Source organism: Haemorhous mexicanus, chromosome 1, assembly GCF_027477595.1.
Source record: "Haemorhous mexicanus isolate bHaeMex1 chromosome 1, bHaeMex1.pri, whole genome shotgun sequence".
NCBI classification, from domain to species: domain Eukaryota; kingdom Metazoa; phylum Chordata; class Aves; order Passeriformes; family Fringillidae; genus Haemorhous; species Haemorhous mexicanus.
This window is the reverse complement of record NC_082341.1, coordinates 124,366,781-124,385,457: the sequence shown is the minus strand read 5'-3', so window position 1 is coordinate 124,385,457 and position 18,677 is coordinate 124,366,781. Positions and strand designations below refer to the sequence as shown.

General features: G+C 36.7%; 1 protein-coding gene across 2 annotated transcripts in view; it reads right to left on the bottom strand.

Moving 5' to 3' along the window:
- Nucleotides 1-1,965: 1,965 nt before the first annotated feature.
- Nucleotides 1,966-18,677, bottom strand: part of PREX2 (phosphatidylinositol-3,4,5-trisphosphate dependent Rac exchange factor 2) — a 170,199-nt gene continuing 153,487 nt past the window's right edge. For both annotated transcript variants that reach the window (XM_059861805.1, XM_059861795.1), the window contains 3 exons: nucleotides 18,129-18,231; nucleotides 10,204-10,271; nucleotides 1,966-7,374 (listed from right to left, as the gene is read on the bottom strand). In XM_059861805.1, the coding sequence (XP_059717788.1) occupies nucleotides 7,329-7,374; nucleotides 10,204-10,271; nucleotides 18,129-18,231 (217 nt within the window). In that variant the 3' untranslated portion in view covers nucleotides 1,966-7,328. The remainder of the gene's footprint in view (nucleotides 7,375-10,203; nucleotides 10,272-18,128; nucleotides 18,232-18,677) is intronic.

Here is an 18,677-nt window from a genome sequence, read left to right as displayed (position 1 = left end):
CTTCCCTTCCCACCTCCCCATCAATCTAACTCATGGGTCTTCTTCAAGACAACACAAGCCAGGAGTATGTAACACATGGACAAACCTGTACCAGCACTGGATATTTCTCCTGGGAAGCAGTAAGAGCTGGTCCACTCCCTGAAGGAGGACAAGCTGGGACTTGTGGGTGAACACAGTACAGTGGCCTCCCCCTGAAAGGACCAGGAAAACAAAAGGCTCTGCTTGAAAGTCCAGGGATGATCAGACAGGGCAAAATATTGCAGCAGGTTCAGGGTCCATCCAGAAAGTCCTATCACAAACAGCAGAAGGTGGGACTATGGGCAAAGCTACCCATAGCCAAGGTTTCAAGGTTCACCCAGAATATGAGGCTGCTGACAGGAGCTGCCCAGAATACAAGGCCAGTGAGCACAGGGATGAGGCTGTTTTGGGCAGTTAGGACATTCCAGTGTCCTCAGAACCCTGTGTCAGCTCCACAGAGCAAAATGAATATGGAAATAAGGAAGGGGGGGCAGGGAATCAAGTACTATCTGGGAAAGTAGCTTCAGACAATTAAGATTCTACAAGCAAGAATGAAGTAACTGTTAGCAATTCCACTTCATTAGTATAAGCCAAGTATGAGCTTCATCTATCCTCTTTCTGCATGACATAATGAGCTATTAAAAAAGCCTCCAAAGCAATCAACTACATACTAAAAGTAAGTTTATGAGTAACATTCAAAAGGAAGTGTCTTTACTGTCAAAGCTTAGCAGACACATATTTTGATGGGAGGCAAAATATATTATCTTTTTTGAATAATGAACTCACACCGTGCTCATTTGACATGTAAGTGTATCAAGTGCCTTTGCAGACTTTTTGACTTTCAAATTCTTCATGATAGCAACACTTTCTCATGAAAGATGCAAAATTACTGGACACCCAAGTGCTACCATGGTTTAATTGATTATCTTTCTCAGCAGTTATTTCAAAGCACTATTTATTCCCATTGTGAACACTGATCAATAAAAGAATTCTTTAGACTTTATTTCTGAGGTATTCATGGCAGCAAGACCACAGAAATGAGGAGCACTGAAAAAAGAAACTTCACTTGTAATGGTAGAAAAGCAGACTGTATTTGAAATCCTGTGGTCATTTCTGCTGCTGCATACATTAACATGCCATGCTGCCTTCCTTCACAAAATTAGAGAGATGAATCCATAAATAGAAGGAAAAAAGAAATCTATCTTTCATATCTAATTATCCAGAAATACTTACACCCTCCTCCTTTCTTGCATAAGGTGGAAAACAAAAGGGATTTTACAAAATAATTGTAGTTGCTTTTGGTCCTGTCTCCACTGTTCCTGTCAGTCCTGAACATCCATTGATCACAACCATGTAGAAATCAGAACTCACTTAATATAGAGATAACTGCTCTGTAAGCTCTAATAGTTCATCAGCTTTCAGTCCTACAAAAGGAACAGTGGAAGTGCAACTCCTCAACCCCCTGGCATCCCAAAAGATCCCTCTAAAGGATCATTTATTGGTCTGTTTAGTACAAGGAGTACAACACTCCACACTGTGTTTGTCAGATTACCCTTGTGCACAGCAGTAAGCAGAAAGTCCTCAGACAAAGTGCAGAAGTGGTGAATATTCCAGAGCTTTGTGGACCAGTGATGGCACCACAGGGCCAAAAAAGCAATTTCCATGTCTGTGTCTCTTCCAGGCTTCACAAAGTACAGCTGCCCAAAGCCATGGGCTACTGCTCATGCAGGGTTTAGTTTTCCAATGGTTATAAAGATATATTTCAATTACTAGCAATGAGTCTAGGTTGGACCTGGGTTTGCAGAAGAGATTCTTATTATAAACGTTTATTTCTAGAAATTTAATTTCTGTTCTCCTGCAGCAGAATTCCTAGGCAGGGACACAGAAAGGGCTAAAAGCTCTCAAGCCCCTCCCTCCCGAATGACTTATTGCTTTCAAATAAAGAGGTTTGCAGTGGCCACATTATGAATGGTTTTATTGCTCTCTGACATTTTGTAATACATTGTTACCATTCCAGTCTTTACTATGTAACTAAAAAAATAAACCATAGATCTAAAAGTACACAGTGTTAGTTTTATCCATATCCATAATAGTAACTGATTCAAAGTATGCTACAGAGGCACTTTACAAAATAAAGGAAAAAGTAATTTAAATCCATGTTCCAAGAACTTTAATTCCAAAAGTTACTTCCAACAAACTCAACTACCCACAGAACTGCTAGATTGATTGTTTTCAAACAAAAGCTGACTGAAACATTCTGTGTATGGCTGTACTTAAACATACTATTTCAAAGCAGTCTCTTTCTCATAATATTTCAAACGGTCTCTTGTGCTTAAGGAGATGTTACAAAATATATTCATAATTTGAAAAATGTGTGCAATACTCAATGCAGAAATTAGGTTCATTTTAAAAGTGTAACACAAGTATAACCAAATACATACACTATATACAGAGTGTAAAGAAGTTAATAAGGCTGCTTAGACTTTTAAATCTGGCATATGGTACTGCAGATAGGACACACATACACATACAGAAGATGTTTTGGGTATTCCCATGGAAGTCCAAATCTAAGTACTTGCAGAAATGTCCCAACTACTTTGAGCACTCTATTGAACTTTCAAACTGAAGTAGAAGTTATTTCTAAAGTAGACTTCTAGCATGGAGATCTATATTTTTAGAAAAGAACATGAAAAAAAAAAGCTTGATTAGCCACTGGACAATCTGAAATTTCTCCCTAGTGTTAACATCTGCATGACTGTGCGTGCTGTATCTTCATTTATACATACATAACAAGAAACCATATACCCACATCTAGCAGGAAAAGGGAAACATTCATAATAATAAAATTTCTTTAGGAAAACTTGGTTGATATATACAGTATATAAAAAAAAACTCCTACACAATTGTCAGCATACAAAAATATGAGTCCAATATCTTTTTATACTTCAAAACCTAATGATGAAAAATCCAGGTATCCTGAGTCAGGTATGTACTGCACATCTAATTTACCAATGCCAGAGTACTGTTGGAGTACAATTAGAAAAGCACTAACTGCATTTATCAAGTACAGAGATAAAATACATAAGGCAATGCATTATCTTTTCATACTGTTAAACACAAATGGCACAAAATATGCGGAAAATGCTGGAAGACATATCCATGAAGGAGCTGTAAAATAAAGAGTATGGAACAATATGTAGAAATATACTACAGTTACTGATTTTCTCATTTAAATGAAATGAAAGACACTTTCCTTTTTTGAGCATCATGCTTAACCATGATGTGGATACTCACATTCAGGCAATTGTCTTAAATACATATACATATATATATATATATATATACATACACACACACTACATCTGACAATTAATAAAACATGTTTGCTTGTGAATTTCTCTGGCTAAAAACAGATCAATAAAAGCAGTTAACTTTTTTCCATTAAAGGAGTCTAACAAATGAAATTAATATGACTACTGTAAATCCTTGTTGACTGAAGTTTAATTGTCTTGGCTCTAAACCAGTAGAAGAGGAATTCTGACCACTACTGACTGCATTAAAATAAACAAATACAAACCAATTCAAAAACCTGATGCATTTGCTAAAACCCAGTGAAATCTACCCAAAAAGCCACTAAGGATTCCAGCTGTCTCAGTAGACATGGAATTAGTTGGTTGCTTCAGCTGACAGCAGGAATATTTGCTTTAAAATGGATCTCTAAACACAAAGTTTGATATTGAAAAACTGGACTATATACATTTTTATATTTATTTACATTTACAATCTACAAGGAAAGTAGCTATTAAAAATAACTAATTTGGGGAACTAGAGTGAATCAATGGCCATTTCTGACTAAAAACTGTTTAACATCCTGTTATTCATACATGATGGTTACAAAGACAGGCCAAACATCCTCTGCTCTACTTAAAATCTGTGTTTTCTCCAAGCATGGATGCTATGGCAACTCAGCTGTTCCTGGGCCTGTAACCCTCCCCTCCCAGGCTAGCATTGAAGCATGGCAGTATTTGGTTATGTATGCCTCTAGATCCTTGAATTTATTCCCAGAAGAATTACACTTTCCTTGGGGGAAAAAGTAAAAAATACAGTACAACACATTGTTGCAAAAAAAAAAAAAAAAAAAAGAAAGGCTATATAACCTGTTTCTGTCAAAGCAAAGATTTAAGAAGTTAAAGAAGTTATAGGTGATATGATACAATTCTTGTAAATCATCACTCTTGGTCATTTCTTCTTGTCACCTGTGAGTTTAAAAATTTATAAGAGGATAAACATACTGTGATGAGAATGGATATTTTTTTTTACTCTGCCAGTGCATCTTGTATAAGGAATAAATACATCCTATACATATACCAAACAAGATAAACAACTTTAACAATGAAAAAATGTAAATTTATATTTTAAGAATGGGCAATAAAGTCCATTTAATGTTATTAGAAGTCATTAGAATGACAGAATGTGAAGTGTGCTCTGAAAGCAGAGGGGCAAGAAAAGCAATCTGAATACTACACAATGCTTCATACAGGCCATTGAAGAACATTTTGAGAAATCAGGTCCCCACTTTTTAAAAGACAGCAAGGGGGCCATTTAGGCCCCATTTCCTCTGAAAATAGGTTGGACTTGATCTATAAGTTAGAGTCAAGGATCCCAGAGATCTTTTCCAACCTAACTGATTCTGTGTGTTACTGTGGAATCATATTTTTATGTGTTATCTGTAATCCCAGAAAACCAGGGCTCAAGTTTCTCAGCTTCTTTAATACCAGGCTAAATAGACACTTTGCAGTATGGGTCACCAATAAAGCTCATAATGCTTAATAGGTTTTTGAAAACTGTCTCTAGAGGGGGAAAAAAAGAATAAAGGACCAAAAGCTAGATATAAATTGACCAAAATAAGAGGTCAAGATTTCTGATGCACACTCATGAAACAACAGCTAAAAAATTTTGTCCAGTGACTGGCTTATAATTATTTGTCCCTTACAAATGTATATTATCCCATTATTTCAACAAAAAAAATGAAACAGGGAATTATCATATTACACAGGGAGACTATTTTGGAGCATTTACACGCCTACCATATTCAATGCTATAAAAAAAAAGTAATTGCTAGTTACAAAAATGCATGTACAAAAATGCAACAGATTTTGTCCTCTAGGTTATTTTATTGTATACAGGCTCAGCAGCTCCATGCAGCCAACAGCTGACTCCCTCATAGTAAATCAAACCTCGTGTGGGGAAACCTCCCAGGAAGATGTGAGCTCAGAGCTGGGCTGACAGCAGCACACCCTTGGCTTGGGGTGCTTATGGCTTCCCTGGACTTCTGATGTCTGAACAAGAAGAAACAGAAATTACTGGTGCTTTTGCCTGGAGCCGGAATTACTACAGCCAATATTGCTGCTCTGAATGAAACACATCTGAAAGTATGAGATCCTGACTAGAACAGCAATTACAGAAAACATTATGGGTAAGCATGAGGTCATGCTAGACAAAAGCCTTTAAAAGTAATTTACTTTTTGTTTTTTTTTAAATTTTGATTTTGTGTATTAAGTATTTTAATCAAAAAGATCATGTTTCAATAGCTTCCAATAACTATGAAAGAGAGTAAACCTTAAAGCACAAAGGTGAAATTGTTACTGGAGTGTTCATTACTGCATGCCTTTGTCATATTTTAAGGCAAACATTCTCTTTTTATGGTAGGACCAGTAATTGATATGACTGCATAAATATATACAAGTTGAAATGTACATACATGCACAGACATGTATATCTATGGATATATAAAAATATTTATTTTCTTTGAAAAGTTAAGGTCTGTGTAAAAACATTTAGAACACTGAAAAAAGGTAGGAGCTCTAATTCCTCCTTTGGAGAAAAGTAACAAGTTCCCTAAATATCCTCTAAAAACCCCACTCTCTTCAAGAGTACAATTCCTTTTGAATTCTCACTTATTTCACTGTAGATTGATAGATTCATAAATATTTAGATCATATGCAAAAATCATGTTGTGAGGTTTGACTGCTACAGCATAACTACAGGCCGCTGTCGTACAAAAAATAAATTTTATTCGGACAGTATGTGTCTTGCCTTAATGGAATACATTGCTACTGCTACAAGTAGAACTATTTCAGAATACAGTTCTTCTTTTAATGTGCTCATATATAAATCCTCATTTGGGGGCATTTGAAAATGATAATTCTTTGGCCAAAAGAACAGCCAAATGCAGATAAATTCTCCCTGGGCTCTCTAAATAGTTAGAACAATTCAAAATAAATCTATAACAATTACCACTCCAAAGAACTGAGATGCTATACAAAACAATTCTGACAAAACGTGGAAAAATGGTAGCATAAAACATCAAAATCCCAAACTATGCTTAAACTTGAACCAGTCATTTCCAGTTTGACAATACTGACTCATCTCTGCCTTATGTAGATTTGTTAGTGTAGTACTCTAGAAGAAAATACACAACTCTAGAAAACTCTGAAATGCAGAGACGTAATAATGTAAAACATGTATTAGAGTCTGAAACTCAGCCTAACAATGGACGAAGATCAGACTCATCCTTCTCCTTCATTATAATGGCAGCTGCAAAAGGGCAGAACTTTAGCTTATATGCCACACCATCAGGCACTCCTAATGCCATGTAGGTCCTCCTTCCAAAGCAGTGTGACAAGCACTGCTTCAGACATGGCTGAGTTTACTGATTACAAGCACACAGCCATAGCAGCTGCCTGCAGCCATTAAACACAATTCTGAAATGAGCATTCCATCTTTAAACCTCACATTACATTCTTGAAACAGTAACGTTAACATTCCAAGAATTTATGATGGTGACAGGAAAAAAGCTTTCTCAAGTGCAAAGGGTCCCATATGAAGTGCATGCTCATTATCAAGCCTAGTTTATCTAGGCTTCCACAAGATCACATTGGGCACAGTGTACAAGTGAAGACATTCCCTCTGACCAACACTTTCTTTTCGAGCTGCTGGCTATACCTATCACGTGGCTGAACAAGACACATCAAATTAATCTGATTCCAGTGTTAAATTCCCAAGGAAGAGTACTGTCCTATGAGTGTAAGGCTGGAGTGCACAGATTTCAGAAATGCTTTTGGGAAGACCTCTTTCAATGCCAGTAGGTAATATTTAGGGTATTTCTTCCTTTGTCCTGAGTAAAAGATTTTTTTTTTTTTTCTGATTTATCAAAGCTGCAGGGACATACTGCTATAGTGCATTTGGATTTTTGTCATATAATCCCAGTATCCTAAAGGCCATTACTGGGTTGTTTTCTGAAGCAGATCTCATTCTTCTCCAACAGGTGGTGGTGGCTGGCACAGCTTGTATAATCTGACAATGACAAACAAACAAAACAATTATTATTCTGAGAACTTGGTCATTATTAAAATTAGTAGATTTAAGGAACACAAACTAAAGCTACATCTTTCTGCACTACAAAACAAAAGGCATGAATTCAGTTTAATACCATCAAGGTAAAACTAATAAAATCATCTTAGTTTACATTGAAAGTGGAATCATTAAAACACATATCTATAAGCAGTCTTATAAACACATGTCAATACAGAAAATTTTCATATTTCGGCACTGAAAATGCCTTCATTAATCCTATTAGCAGTTGTTGCCCTGGATTTCTCAATTGGAAGAGCTGCTTGGTGAATGCAATTGCCTCCATTTCTGTTTTGTCTTGGCCCAGTCAAAGCTCTCTAAAAATATTTCCCTGAAGAACTGGTGCTGTTTGAAGCACCTTAGACAGGTGTCAGACATGTGACACTAGCATGCAGATTTTAAATTCTCTCTCCCTCTGCTTCTTCATGGATGAACTCTGAACAGCAGTAAGATTAAGTTCAAATTATTACCCCAGTACAGACTGAAATAGCCACTGCTTTTATAAAGGTTTTTGGACTTCTATTAACCCCTTTTGAAAGGACTTGGTTATTAACAGGTGTTTGAAACTTTACCCTAACAACAAAAATACTGAAAATAAAAGGCAATCATTCTGACCTCACACCCTTTTTCTGTACTCCAGCATACAGTATCTCCTCTGAAACCATAGCACTTAGAACCAGCCATAGACATGATCTCATTTGGAGGTGACACATATTCCTCTGGGAAAATGTATTATTGCAGGAATAACAAAGAGAAATCTCCACCATTATGTGTTCTGAAGATCATTGGGCTCTTCCACATAATCGTATGGCAGATTCAGAAACACAATCATTTAAGGTCACGTGGTGCAGATACCAAAACATCTGTTGGGAGCTATATATAAGGCAAGACACATATATCTCATATCTTATATCTCATATTTTTATACTGATGAGAGGATAAGGTCTGACCTTTATAGAGACAAGGATGCAGAGAAGAATAAACAGGGGTTGAATTATTTGATTCTGCTGGCATAATAAAGCAGTAATATTCAAAGTTGGCAGAAGACAGATAAAATTACAGTCAAAATCTTATCTAGAGTAACTGCAATGGGGTTAATACTTGATGATGTTTTAGCAATATTTAATTTCTATGGAACAAAGTGCAGAAAACTTCAGCCCCAAGTACTGGGGTATGTGTATTCTTCAGGTTATAGCACTAATCACTAAGATTGTCTTCAGAGCATGTGATATAAAGGAACTGTGAAGCAAACTAATAATAAGGCTGCATCAATCTCTAAGGATCTGAAGTTGCTATAGAGCAGAAATAGCCTGTTCTGGGTCAATATATATGGAACAACTATTTGAGAGATGGTATAAACATCAGCTGGCAAACAGAAACAATGGCAGTTGCAGACAAGAGAACGCTGTTGAGTGATGTTAATTGAAACCAAATATAAAATTGCTTTCAAAGTAGAGAACTCAGAAGCCATAGTATTGTTTAGCTATATATCAAAAGCACCCTGACTTGTGCATCTAATGCCCTGACCACGGAGGTCTGGGATATTCCTGTGACATTGCTATTGTTGCCCACTGGCAAGTATGCCAGGTACATGTGTCTATTCTATGTTCTCATCATTCTTCTTCAGCATTTTAGTGCTACATTTGGGGAGCTTCAGCTGGAAAGAGGCATTGCAAAAAATTCTTATTGCTAAGTTTCAATTTTTGAGAACTTAGATTTTTCCTTTATCACAAAAACTCTGAATCTAGATAAACATTCTGTCATGTTAGGATGGAAAAATTTTGTGTTGCAAGAATTCTTTGGCTATCTCCAGAATCATGTCATTAAGGAGTTCATTTAAGGCCCAAATCATACTGTTCAAAATATGAAAAGTCTTCACCCACTAATGCTTTAATTGCTTTTAATGTAACAAAATGCTACTTTATTGCCATGGATTCCCACAAGGCAAAACAGATGATCAGGGATCTTTGGTCCTGGACTGCCTCTAACCTAATCAAATTCACACACTCACCTCTATCAGGTTTTACTAGTTCCCTGTTTCCTTAAGGAAATTTTATACCACAGTGGATCTGTAATGTATTTTACATATACTTTTTTACATGTATTTTATTTTCAATGTGCTCTCATTAGTCAACAAAACCATTATGTTTAAGTCAGTAAAACCCAGTTTAAATTAGTTCTGGATTAACTGAACTATTTTAAGATCAAATTAAGAATTGCTTGGTTATTTTTATTTACAAGTATTATGTTTTTAAAGAAATATTTCCAGCACCTGCAATCCATCACAACATTAAAAAGCTGGATAAATATAGAATAACCCATTTTTCATTGTAAAGCATGTTTCAAAAAGAGACAAAGAAAGACTACATCATTCCCAAATGCAACTAGAACACGATTTTGCTGGGATACCGCAGTACAGCATTTCATTGAAATGGGGTTATGGGTCTAGTTAAGAGTATTTACCCAAACCCACTAAATATTAGAAGTGATGAAGGACTTATTCCAGTAAGTTTCATAATTAACATGAACTAAGATTCATTTTTTAAAAATGGGCATGTTTTGAAGTGCTACATAGCCTGGACTTCTGCAACTAATCACTTGAAGTAAAATTGTATGGCTAATAATGCCACTGACTTTATGTACATTAAGAGCCAAATCTTACCATCTAGAGCAAAAATAGAGTCAATGTTTACTGTTAGCTTTTGAGCAGCTAGGACTGAATTTGGCACAAAGTAGACAAAACCATGGTCTAGGACACAAAGAGTCAGTCACCTTGGCACAGACTGCGGCGTTCGATCCCTCACTCCTAAATTCTTGGCTGTGTTTTGTACTCTTGCACCCTGTGGAAGAAGAACAACAATTTTACATCATTTATCCCACAATAAATTAGGAAATTTTCTGAGCTTTGTAGATGAACATAACTATTGATTATAATTAATTAACACGTTTCATCTCCCAAAACAAGCAGTACCTTCTAAGGTGAGGAAAAAGTTAAAGCAATAAAGAAACAAAAATCTTGCCAATTGTCACCAAATAAATGCGCACATATAGATCTTACTAATTTAAAAGAGAATAATTTAAAAAAAAACATTAACATTTAAGGTTTAAAACAATCCGAACACATCTCGTTTCAATTTGTTTGATTTTTGTCACTATTCCGTGAAGTCATAGGTATAGTTCTTTTCTGACATGGCACTTATTTCCTATGAACTTTTGAACAAACAATACAGATTATTTTCTATGAAAATACTAAATGAGAGTAACAAAGAACGGCCTAAACTCAAGCACTAAATAAGGATTAGAAAAATGCAGCTCCTGATCTTCCTTAATCAGAGAATGTCAAAAACTCCAGACAAATAGACAGGAACCTCTTGAGATTGATTAGTCTAAAATTCCCACTTAAAGCAGGGACAAAAGAAAAGTTGGTCCTTCTCTACCTCAATTGATCCTTTCAAAAACAATAATGAAAGCACTTTTGTCTCATTGACTCATCTAGTAAGGAGGAAATGGATAAGACCTGCACAATATTTGTATACCATGAACTGTTGTGTGAAAAGCACCCTCTTCTGCAAATTTAGTAAAATTTCTTTTTGATAAGGACTAGCTCTTAAATTGCAGTTTTATTGATGTAAAGTAGTCACAATAAAAAAATATCTGTTAGGCTTACTATGTTTTCTATAAATTTAAAGGAGATGGAAACTACTTGTTCCATCAATAATAAATATACTGACTCTCCATTTCATTTCTACTGTACTATGTAAATTCAGGACAAAATAATAGACAATAAAAATGTTTAACCTCAGAATTCTTAATGTGTAATCTTAAATTGATGTGAAGCATCAAAGATAATTTATATTTCTAACACAGCTGCAGCGCCAGGTGCACATGATGTAAAATAGGTATAATAATTGATTCCAGTCATAGAGTAAGACTAGACCTTTCATTTGACTAAAATCAGGTACGCAGGTAATTGACATGGTATTGATTTATTGTCGTGGACTGAAAAGTATATGAAAAAGGCTAGCTGTTTCCACATAGATAGGCTCTCTGATTGTATGTAAATCAACATGTGCCACAAAAACATACTGTGTCCTTACACTTCTTTAAGGCAAAGAAAGGGTGATAAAGATAGAAAAAATAACTAGAATACATATAAAAATTAAGGCGGAATATAAAATTATTTTACTATAGCTGCATCTATCTCTTAGATTGGCTCCAACAATTGCAAAAGCAAATAACTATAGACCATGACAAACATGTCTTTCCCCAGAAACTCCTCCAGAATTCAGACATTAGTTATTCAATACTTCCTCTCTTCATCAACAAGTATGTGTTTAATTAACTTTAGTGATTCTCTGCCCTTCTTTCCCATCTCATCTTGTATTCAGTAATAAATACACACCACTAACCTTGTGAAAGATCCACATCTTTGGTACAATCTTAACTTGCTATATCAAGAATCAGAGAATGGTTGGGTTGCAAAAATTTTAAGAGGTCATCTAGTCTCAACCTCCCACCATGGGCAAGGACACCTTGCACTAGACCAGAATGCTTGAAGTCCCATTTATCCTGTCCCCAAATATTTCCAGGGATGGGGCATCTATGGCTTCTCTGGGTAACATGTTCCAGCACCTCACCACACTCACAGTAAAGACTTTTTTATAAACCTAATGTCTAAAATTTATTCTAAAATACTCAATCTAAGCCCACTGTCACTTTGAAGCCACTACCCCTTCCCTTTCACTACCTGCCTTTGTAACAAGTCCCTCTCCAGCTTTCCACTCTTTTAATTTGGTTTAAACCTGACAGTTTCATTTGATGTGTTTAGTTCTGCTCTGGTGAGGACAGTGGTCAGTCCCTATCTGTGACACATGTTCTTTAGAAGTCTGTTATCCCCCTTCATGAAGCTGAACAGTCCTACACTATTTTGTCTGTCTGTTCTGCCTGTAATCCTTTCCCAACCATTCGTCAGTATTTTCCTGACTTTCTCTGAATCTTGTCCATTATGCTATATCGTTATGGAAGAGATAAGATAGTTCCAAATGCAGGGTCATGACAGCATGATTTCTGCTTTGTCCTCTATCCCTCCTAAACCACTATAGCTTCTGCTTTATTGATAACTGCTGCAAATTGAGCCAATGTTTTCTCCTCATATCCCGAGGTCTTCAACATCAAATGGAATGGCAAGCTCATAGTCAATTATTTTGAATGTGAACTTAGGGTTTGTTTTTTTCCCCAGTGTCTTTCACTTAAGACAAATCTATGCTGATTTTCATCTACTATTTTATTGCTCAATCACAAAGTCCTGAAAGATTATTATAATAACTCTAATTCTTCAGAGTTACTGCTCATCTTTAATAAAAGAATTGAAAATAGTTCAGTGGAGAACTGGAAGAATGACTAGTTAAGAAAATCCAACTGAAAAATGACAGATCAGATGAATTGATTTCTCCTATCTATACAAGTGATGGCTTATCAAGGAAATGATAATCAAATTTGGGACAGACTTTTAAGCATGAGCTGTAGCAACAGGAAAACAGGTAATGGTTTTAAACTAAACAAAGGTATATTCAGAATAGATATGAGGAAGAAATATTTTATGATGAGGGTGGTAACACAGTAACAGGTTGGCCAGAGTATGCTAGATGATCCATTTCTGCAAACAATCAAAATGCTAGAAGTCTACTGCTCAGTAGGGAAGAAAATCTGGTTGCTAAGTTTATGGTATACTGGACAGAAAATGGGAATTGAAGGGGGAAACGTAGAAGAAAAAGCTACTTAAATGAGGCACAAAGCAAAGCATCGTAATGAAAAGGTTTAGAAAACTCTGGAACAGACTACATGAGAACCAGTGTGCAGGAGTCCCCACTACCGGAGGCTTAAGAACAGATACAACAAATATGTGTCAGGAATGACATAGGGATAGATGTTGATCACAGTTAGACATGTTGAGTCCAGGCCTTCTGCACCTCCACTAGCCTTTTCTCAGTGCCATTTTTTAAAATTTTATCATAATAAAGAAACCTCACCATGCTGAGAATGGCACATGATTAACAGCACTGAGAGCCAGAATATACATATATTTGCAAAAACTATCTAAATTAATCACATGCTGATCCTGGACGTCAGTGCTGTGACTACCTCTGAGAACAAAACCAGCCTATTTTTACTTGCATCACTCACTAGACAAACTAATTTTAGTATCTTGCTCACATAATAAATCAAATGCATTGATTTAAAAAGGACTCTAGCTTTATATAATCATGTAATTTATTCTTTAGTTGGGACACAAATTAGACTTTACTTAAAACCACCAAATTCTTATTTCTTTTGAGGAAAAGCCCCCAAAAATTACTAGCAACTTCCTACATGACATTTTTTTGTCACCACTCCTTCCAAAGATGATACTTCCTCTTTTTATTCCTGAGTTCCTTCAAAACCTCCTTGCCCATCCAGGCTGGACATTTGCCTCATCACCTTGTCTTTCAGTACACAGGGACAGGCTGTTCCTGTGCCCTCAAGATCTCTGTTTTGAGGCACGCCCACCATTCCTAGACTCCTTTGTTTTTAAGGGCTGCTTCCCAAGGAACTCTAAATAAGACTCCTAAATAGGCCAGAGTCTGCCCTCCAGAAGCCCAATGTCAAAGTCTCATTGATGCTCCTCCTGATTTCAACGAATATTGAGAACTCTCTAATTTCATGATCACTATGCCCCAAGAAGCCTCCAACCACCACATCTCCCAGCAGCCCATCTCTATTTGCAAACAACAGGTCTAACATAGTCCCTCTCCTGGTGGGCTCAAAATATAGTGTTGTTATGATACTTTAAAAAAGGCATGAAAACATGATTGGTCACTTAAAACACAACATAAATTCTCTTCTGGCCTTTTCTGTTCGTCAGCCTTTTAGTTACATTTTTTCCTCAGAGCTCTCTGCCCTCTCTCAGCTCCTTTCCTAGGCTTCTGTCCTCTCCACTCTGCTGCATCCCGAAGTCACACTGCTGTCAGGATGCTTTACATTGTATTTTGTGTGTGCAGTTGTTTACATGAGTATATATGTAATTTTAAAAATTTACCAAAAGATAGTTGGGATGTTTTGACAATTTTTTCTCTATTTTATAAATAAATCAAAACTGCTTAAGAAAAACCATTACACAGACCCAAGTTCATACCCACTCTCACAAGTTTGTCTCTTTCCTTTAGTTCTCACAGACCAGGTGATTCTTATCTTATTATAACTGACAAGACAACTACTTTGAACATTGTTCCAACAGTACAGTTGTAGCTATTATTAGTCTCGTTCAACATGATCTTAACCTCATTCAATTAAAAAATAAAATCATTCCTGAGGTTATCCATTCAATCAGGTGTCTCTGGTTATTCAGTACTGGTGCACCAAATTGGAAAACACATCAGCTTCAAGTAGAGATAATTTCCTCTTGTGGAAAGCTGATACTGACAGGAGTTAGTGCTGCTGAGTAACAGATGGAATAGATGTCCTTTGACTTGCACCTCCCTGTGGCTAATATCTTTATTCCACAAAAGGTTTAGTGTGTAAATGGGATAACAATTTTTTTTTTTTGCTTTATGTGGAAAAGGAACATGTATTGCTCTGAACTAAATGTTCTGCATTAAGCTCAAAGAAGCCTTTTTATTTCTTTTTCTTCCAAGTTTTATGGCCTGCATTATGATCCTGACAGTTAAATCCTACAGATGATTTAAACATTAAATCCAAACAGGTTTCTAGAAAACACCACAGTGTGTTGTTGAAATTAATCCAAACATTTAGAATTTAATGGAGGGTTATATTTCTACTACAGAACTCTGAGACTGATTGAAAATTACGACAAAAGATTATTACTCTATTAAATGCTATAGTGGTTTCCTGAGAGAGAAAGGATGGTGAAAAAAGTCTAGATACACTAGCACACATTTTCACAGTATCTGTGTGTGGTATTGAGATATTGCTATCTTTAACAGCTATTGATCACCTGCTGTTTTACTTCAAAGAATGCAGCCTCATCAAAAGGCCTTTTTTCACATCTGTATTTGATCAAGTACAGCTACAGCTGCTCAAAACCATGTCAGTTTCTTCCATTTTGTCTTACATTTTCATTACATAAATGCAGAAGATACAAAAATGAATCAGCATTTATTAAAATGGCTTAGATCTGTTTTTTGAAAATGTACAATTTGACAGAATACATCCCTACCAGTAGATTTATGCAAACCCCTACAACCATCTTTTTTGATTGCAAAATACAGAGATCTGCCTTTTGTCTAAATCTTCAGGTGCAGACATATCAACCTATACATGCAAATTCATCCATATAAAGCAGTAGCCTTCTTTTCAAGTCAAGTTAAAGCTGTAATTCCTGAGCAGATATACAGTCAAGAACCACGAGGATGATTATTCACTGCAGAAATTTAATTTATGCACCAAAATAAGTGAAAGCCCAATACAAAAATGAATGAGACTAAATACTCTGATGTAGCTATGCTCAGCAGCAACACTTACATACAACTGATGCAAATCTATGGTTTGAAACTATCCACAAAATTGCATTAATAGACCAAAGGTCACACCTAGCATGTACATATTTTTCTCTATAGCAAATTATAAGCAAAGTACAGCTTTTTAATCATCTTCATAAATGTGACTGCTGCACAAAATATGTAGTAAAGTTAATGAACATAATAAATTAGGTGTCATCTAGAACCTAGAAATTATGAACCTTGTCTTATCTGTGATTAATTGTTACAATATTTAATTATGGTTTTTTTCACTTCAAGATTGAGTGCATCCTGTATTTTGCTTATGATTTTGTTGTAAGGTTGAAAGCTACCACAGGCTGGGATATATGTTCCATATGCATGCAGAGTGATTAAGTCTGCCCTCAACCTCTTTTTCATCAACTGAACAGGTTGAGCTCTTTAATCTTCAGTTTATAAGTTTTGTATAACAACCTCGGGAACATTCATGTTCCTCCCCTGAATTCCTTCCAAGATTCATCCTTTTGAAAGTATTTTCTGATAGCAAGATACTCTAGAAAATGTTTTGCTAATACAGTTAGCAATTTTCAATTGGTATTACTTTTTAATCCAGTATTTTTGGCATACCTTCACACCAAGAGTTCATGTTGCGGTGGTTATCTACCCACAAGAGCTTCTAAATACTAATATCATATGACGACCAAAGAGTGAAAACCATTGTTTTGTAATAAGGACATTGTCCTCAGGAATCTTGCCCGGAAATTAAAAAAAATGGGATTTCTTTTTCTCCTTCCCTTCTATACTTTCCATTAATTCAGCACAAGTCACTTTTTACTGGCAATAGTTAATAATCATACATTTTTATCAATCAATATATATTAAGATAAAAAACGTCTTACTCAACAGACTCTCCTGATGTAAGGTGACACCAAGGCAGTTACTATACAAAAATCACTTAGTAAAATCATAAGAGAAAGCAAGCATCTGGTTAAAGATGGCCTATTTCTGTATTAAAAAATAAAAAAACCATCTTCAACAATAAGGGAAGAAAATTTTAGAAAAAGAACAAAAAAAGGCAAAACCACAAACAACAAAGCACCCAAACTAAGAGGACTCGGACACTGCACAACATTAGGATGGAGGATAAAAAATGCTTGGTCGAGTCATTCCTGTTTGATAACTACATGTGTTGTTTGGAAGCACACAGGTCACTCCTGTCACAGCATACATCGCAGTTGAAATAGCCACGATACACAGGGTATCATCATACAATGTCAGAAAGCTCCAAGCCATACAGAGTAACACCATACCACATCAGAAGGCTTCAGGTATCTGCCCATACAGAATAACATCACATCAGAAGGCTGGAAGCATCTGCCCTTCTTTTTCTTTAGCCCAACCTTTTATACCCCTGATTGTTCATGCATTGCACCTGTGTGCCCTCCGTTCCCTTTGGTGATTGCTCAGTGCACCTGGGCACTCCATGGCTCATTGCTTTCAGTGCTGTTCACCTGCTTTCCACAGCTGTAGCCCACTGTCCCAGGATGACGTTATGATGCTTGCATCCCCATTCGTGTGCTCTGTTTATGCTGGATATTATGTTCTGTGCCTTCAAGACTGACTCTGAAGAGTGAAAGCTTTTTTTGGTTTCTTATCAGTCTGCTCACCCATGGCTGGTGGGACACAGAGGGACAGTACATAGTGCTGCTTTTGCCTTTTGCCCGGCTTCTCGCTTTGCTCTCGCTTTTTGCTTCTGCTCATTAGTTAGTTTAGCTAAGCCGTCAGAATTTTTCCCTGGACTGTTTTTCCTTTCCCTTTTTTGGAACTACTCGAGCCTGCTCTGGACTGGGACCTGGGAAACACCGAGAGTTTGCACCTTGTGGCTGCAGCAGCTGCCCCAGCACTGGAGGGACTGATAACAGTGACCACTTCCAAGAGGGACTTTCTGAATTTGTCATCTTTGTCAGAGCAGTGAAAGAGCAGCGTCATCCGGTATTGTTCATTTTGTGTGCTGGGGGGTGCTGTGCCTGTTAAATAAACAGGTTCTTTCCACTTCTCTCCGAGGAATTGCTTAGTGGGTTTGCTTTCTGGAGGGGCCCCCTTTTGGAGTTTTTCTCCCAGATTTGCCCTAAAGCAGGACACGCAGTCCCCACTCCCAGTCACCACAAGCTGTGTGCCTACACTCCCCCCCAGCAAGCACCTCACCTGTTTGCGCATGACGTCCGTCGCCTGCATGATGTAGCGAGGGGGCAGCCCATGGCTCCGGGCCAGCGTGATCGCCTGCTCCAGGGTGACACTCAGAGTGCAGCTGCAATGGGGGAAAAGAGGTCAGCTGTCTGATATCTCCTCAAAACAACTGCTTTTAAAGCTATCCTCTTTAAAAAAAATAATACATAAAAAGATTACATAGTAAATGTGCCTCCTATACCTCCCTCACCCATGCAGGCATTAGCCTGAGCAGTATAAGGTTTCTAAGATTTTGAGTGTAACAAGTGTTCTTGCCAACTTACAATCAAACACATTTGTTTTGTTTTGTTCTTAAGGAAAAAAACCCACACAAACAAAACCAAACTGCCCAAAAATCCTAAAAACAACACACAAAAAACCACATAAAAAACTACGGCTTGGCAAGTGCACAACTTGGAGAGTAACAACCCAAGAAAAAATTTTTTGCAATTGTATAAATCCCTTTTCAGGTGCTTGCTGCATGTTTTACTTCCCCCTCCACTCTTAAAGCAGACCAATGCTTGGTAC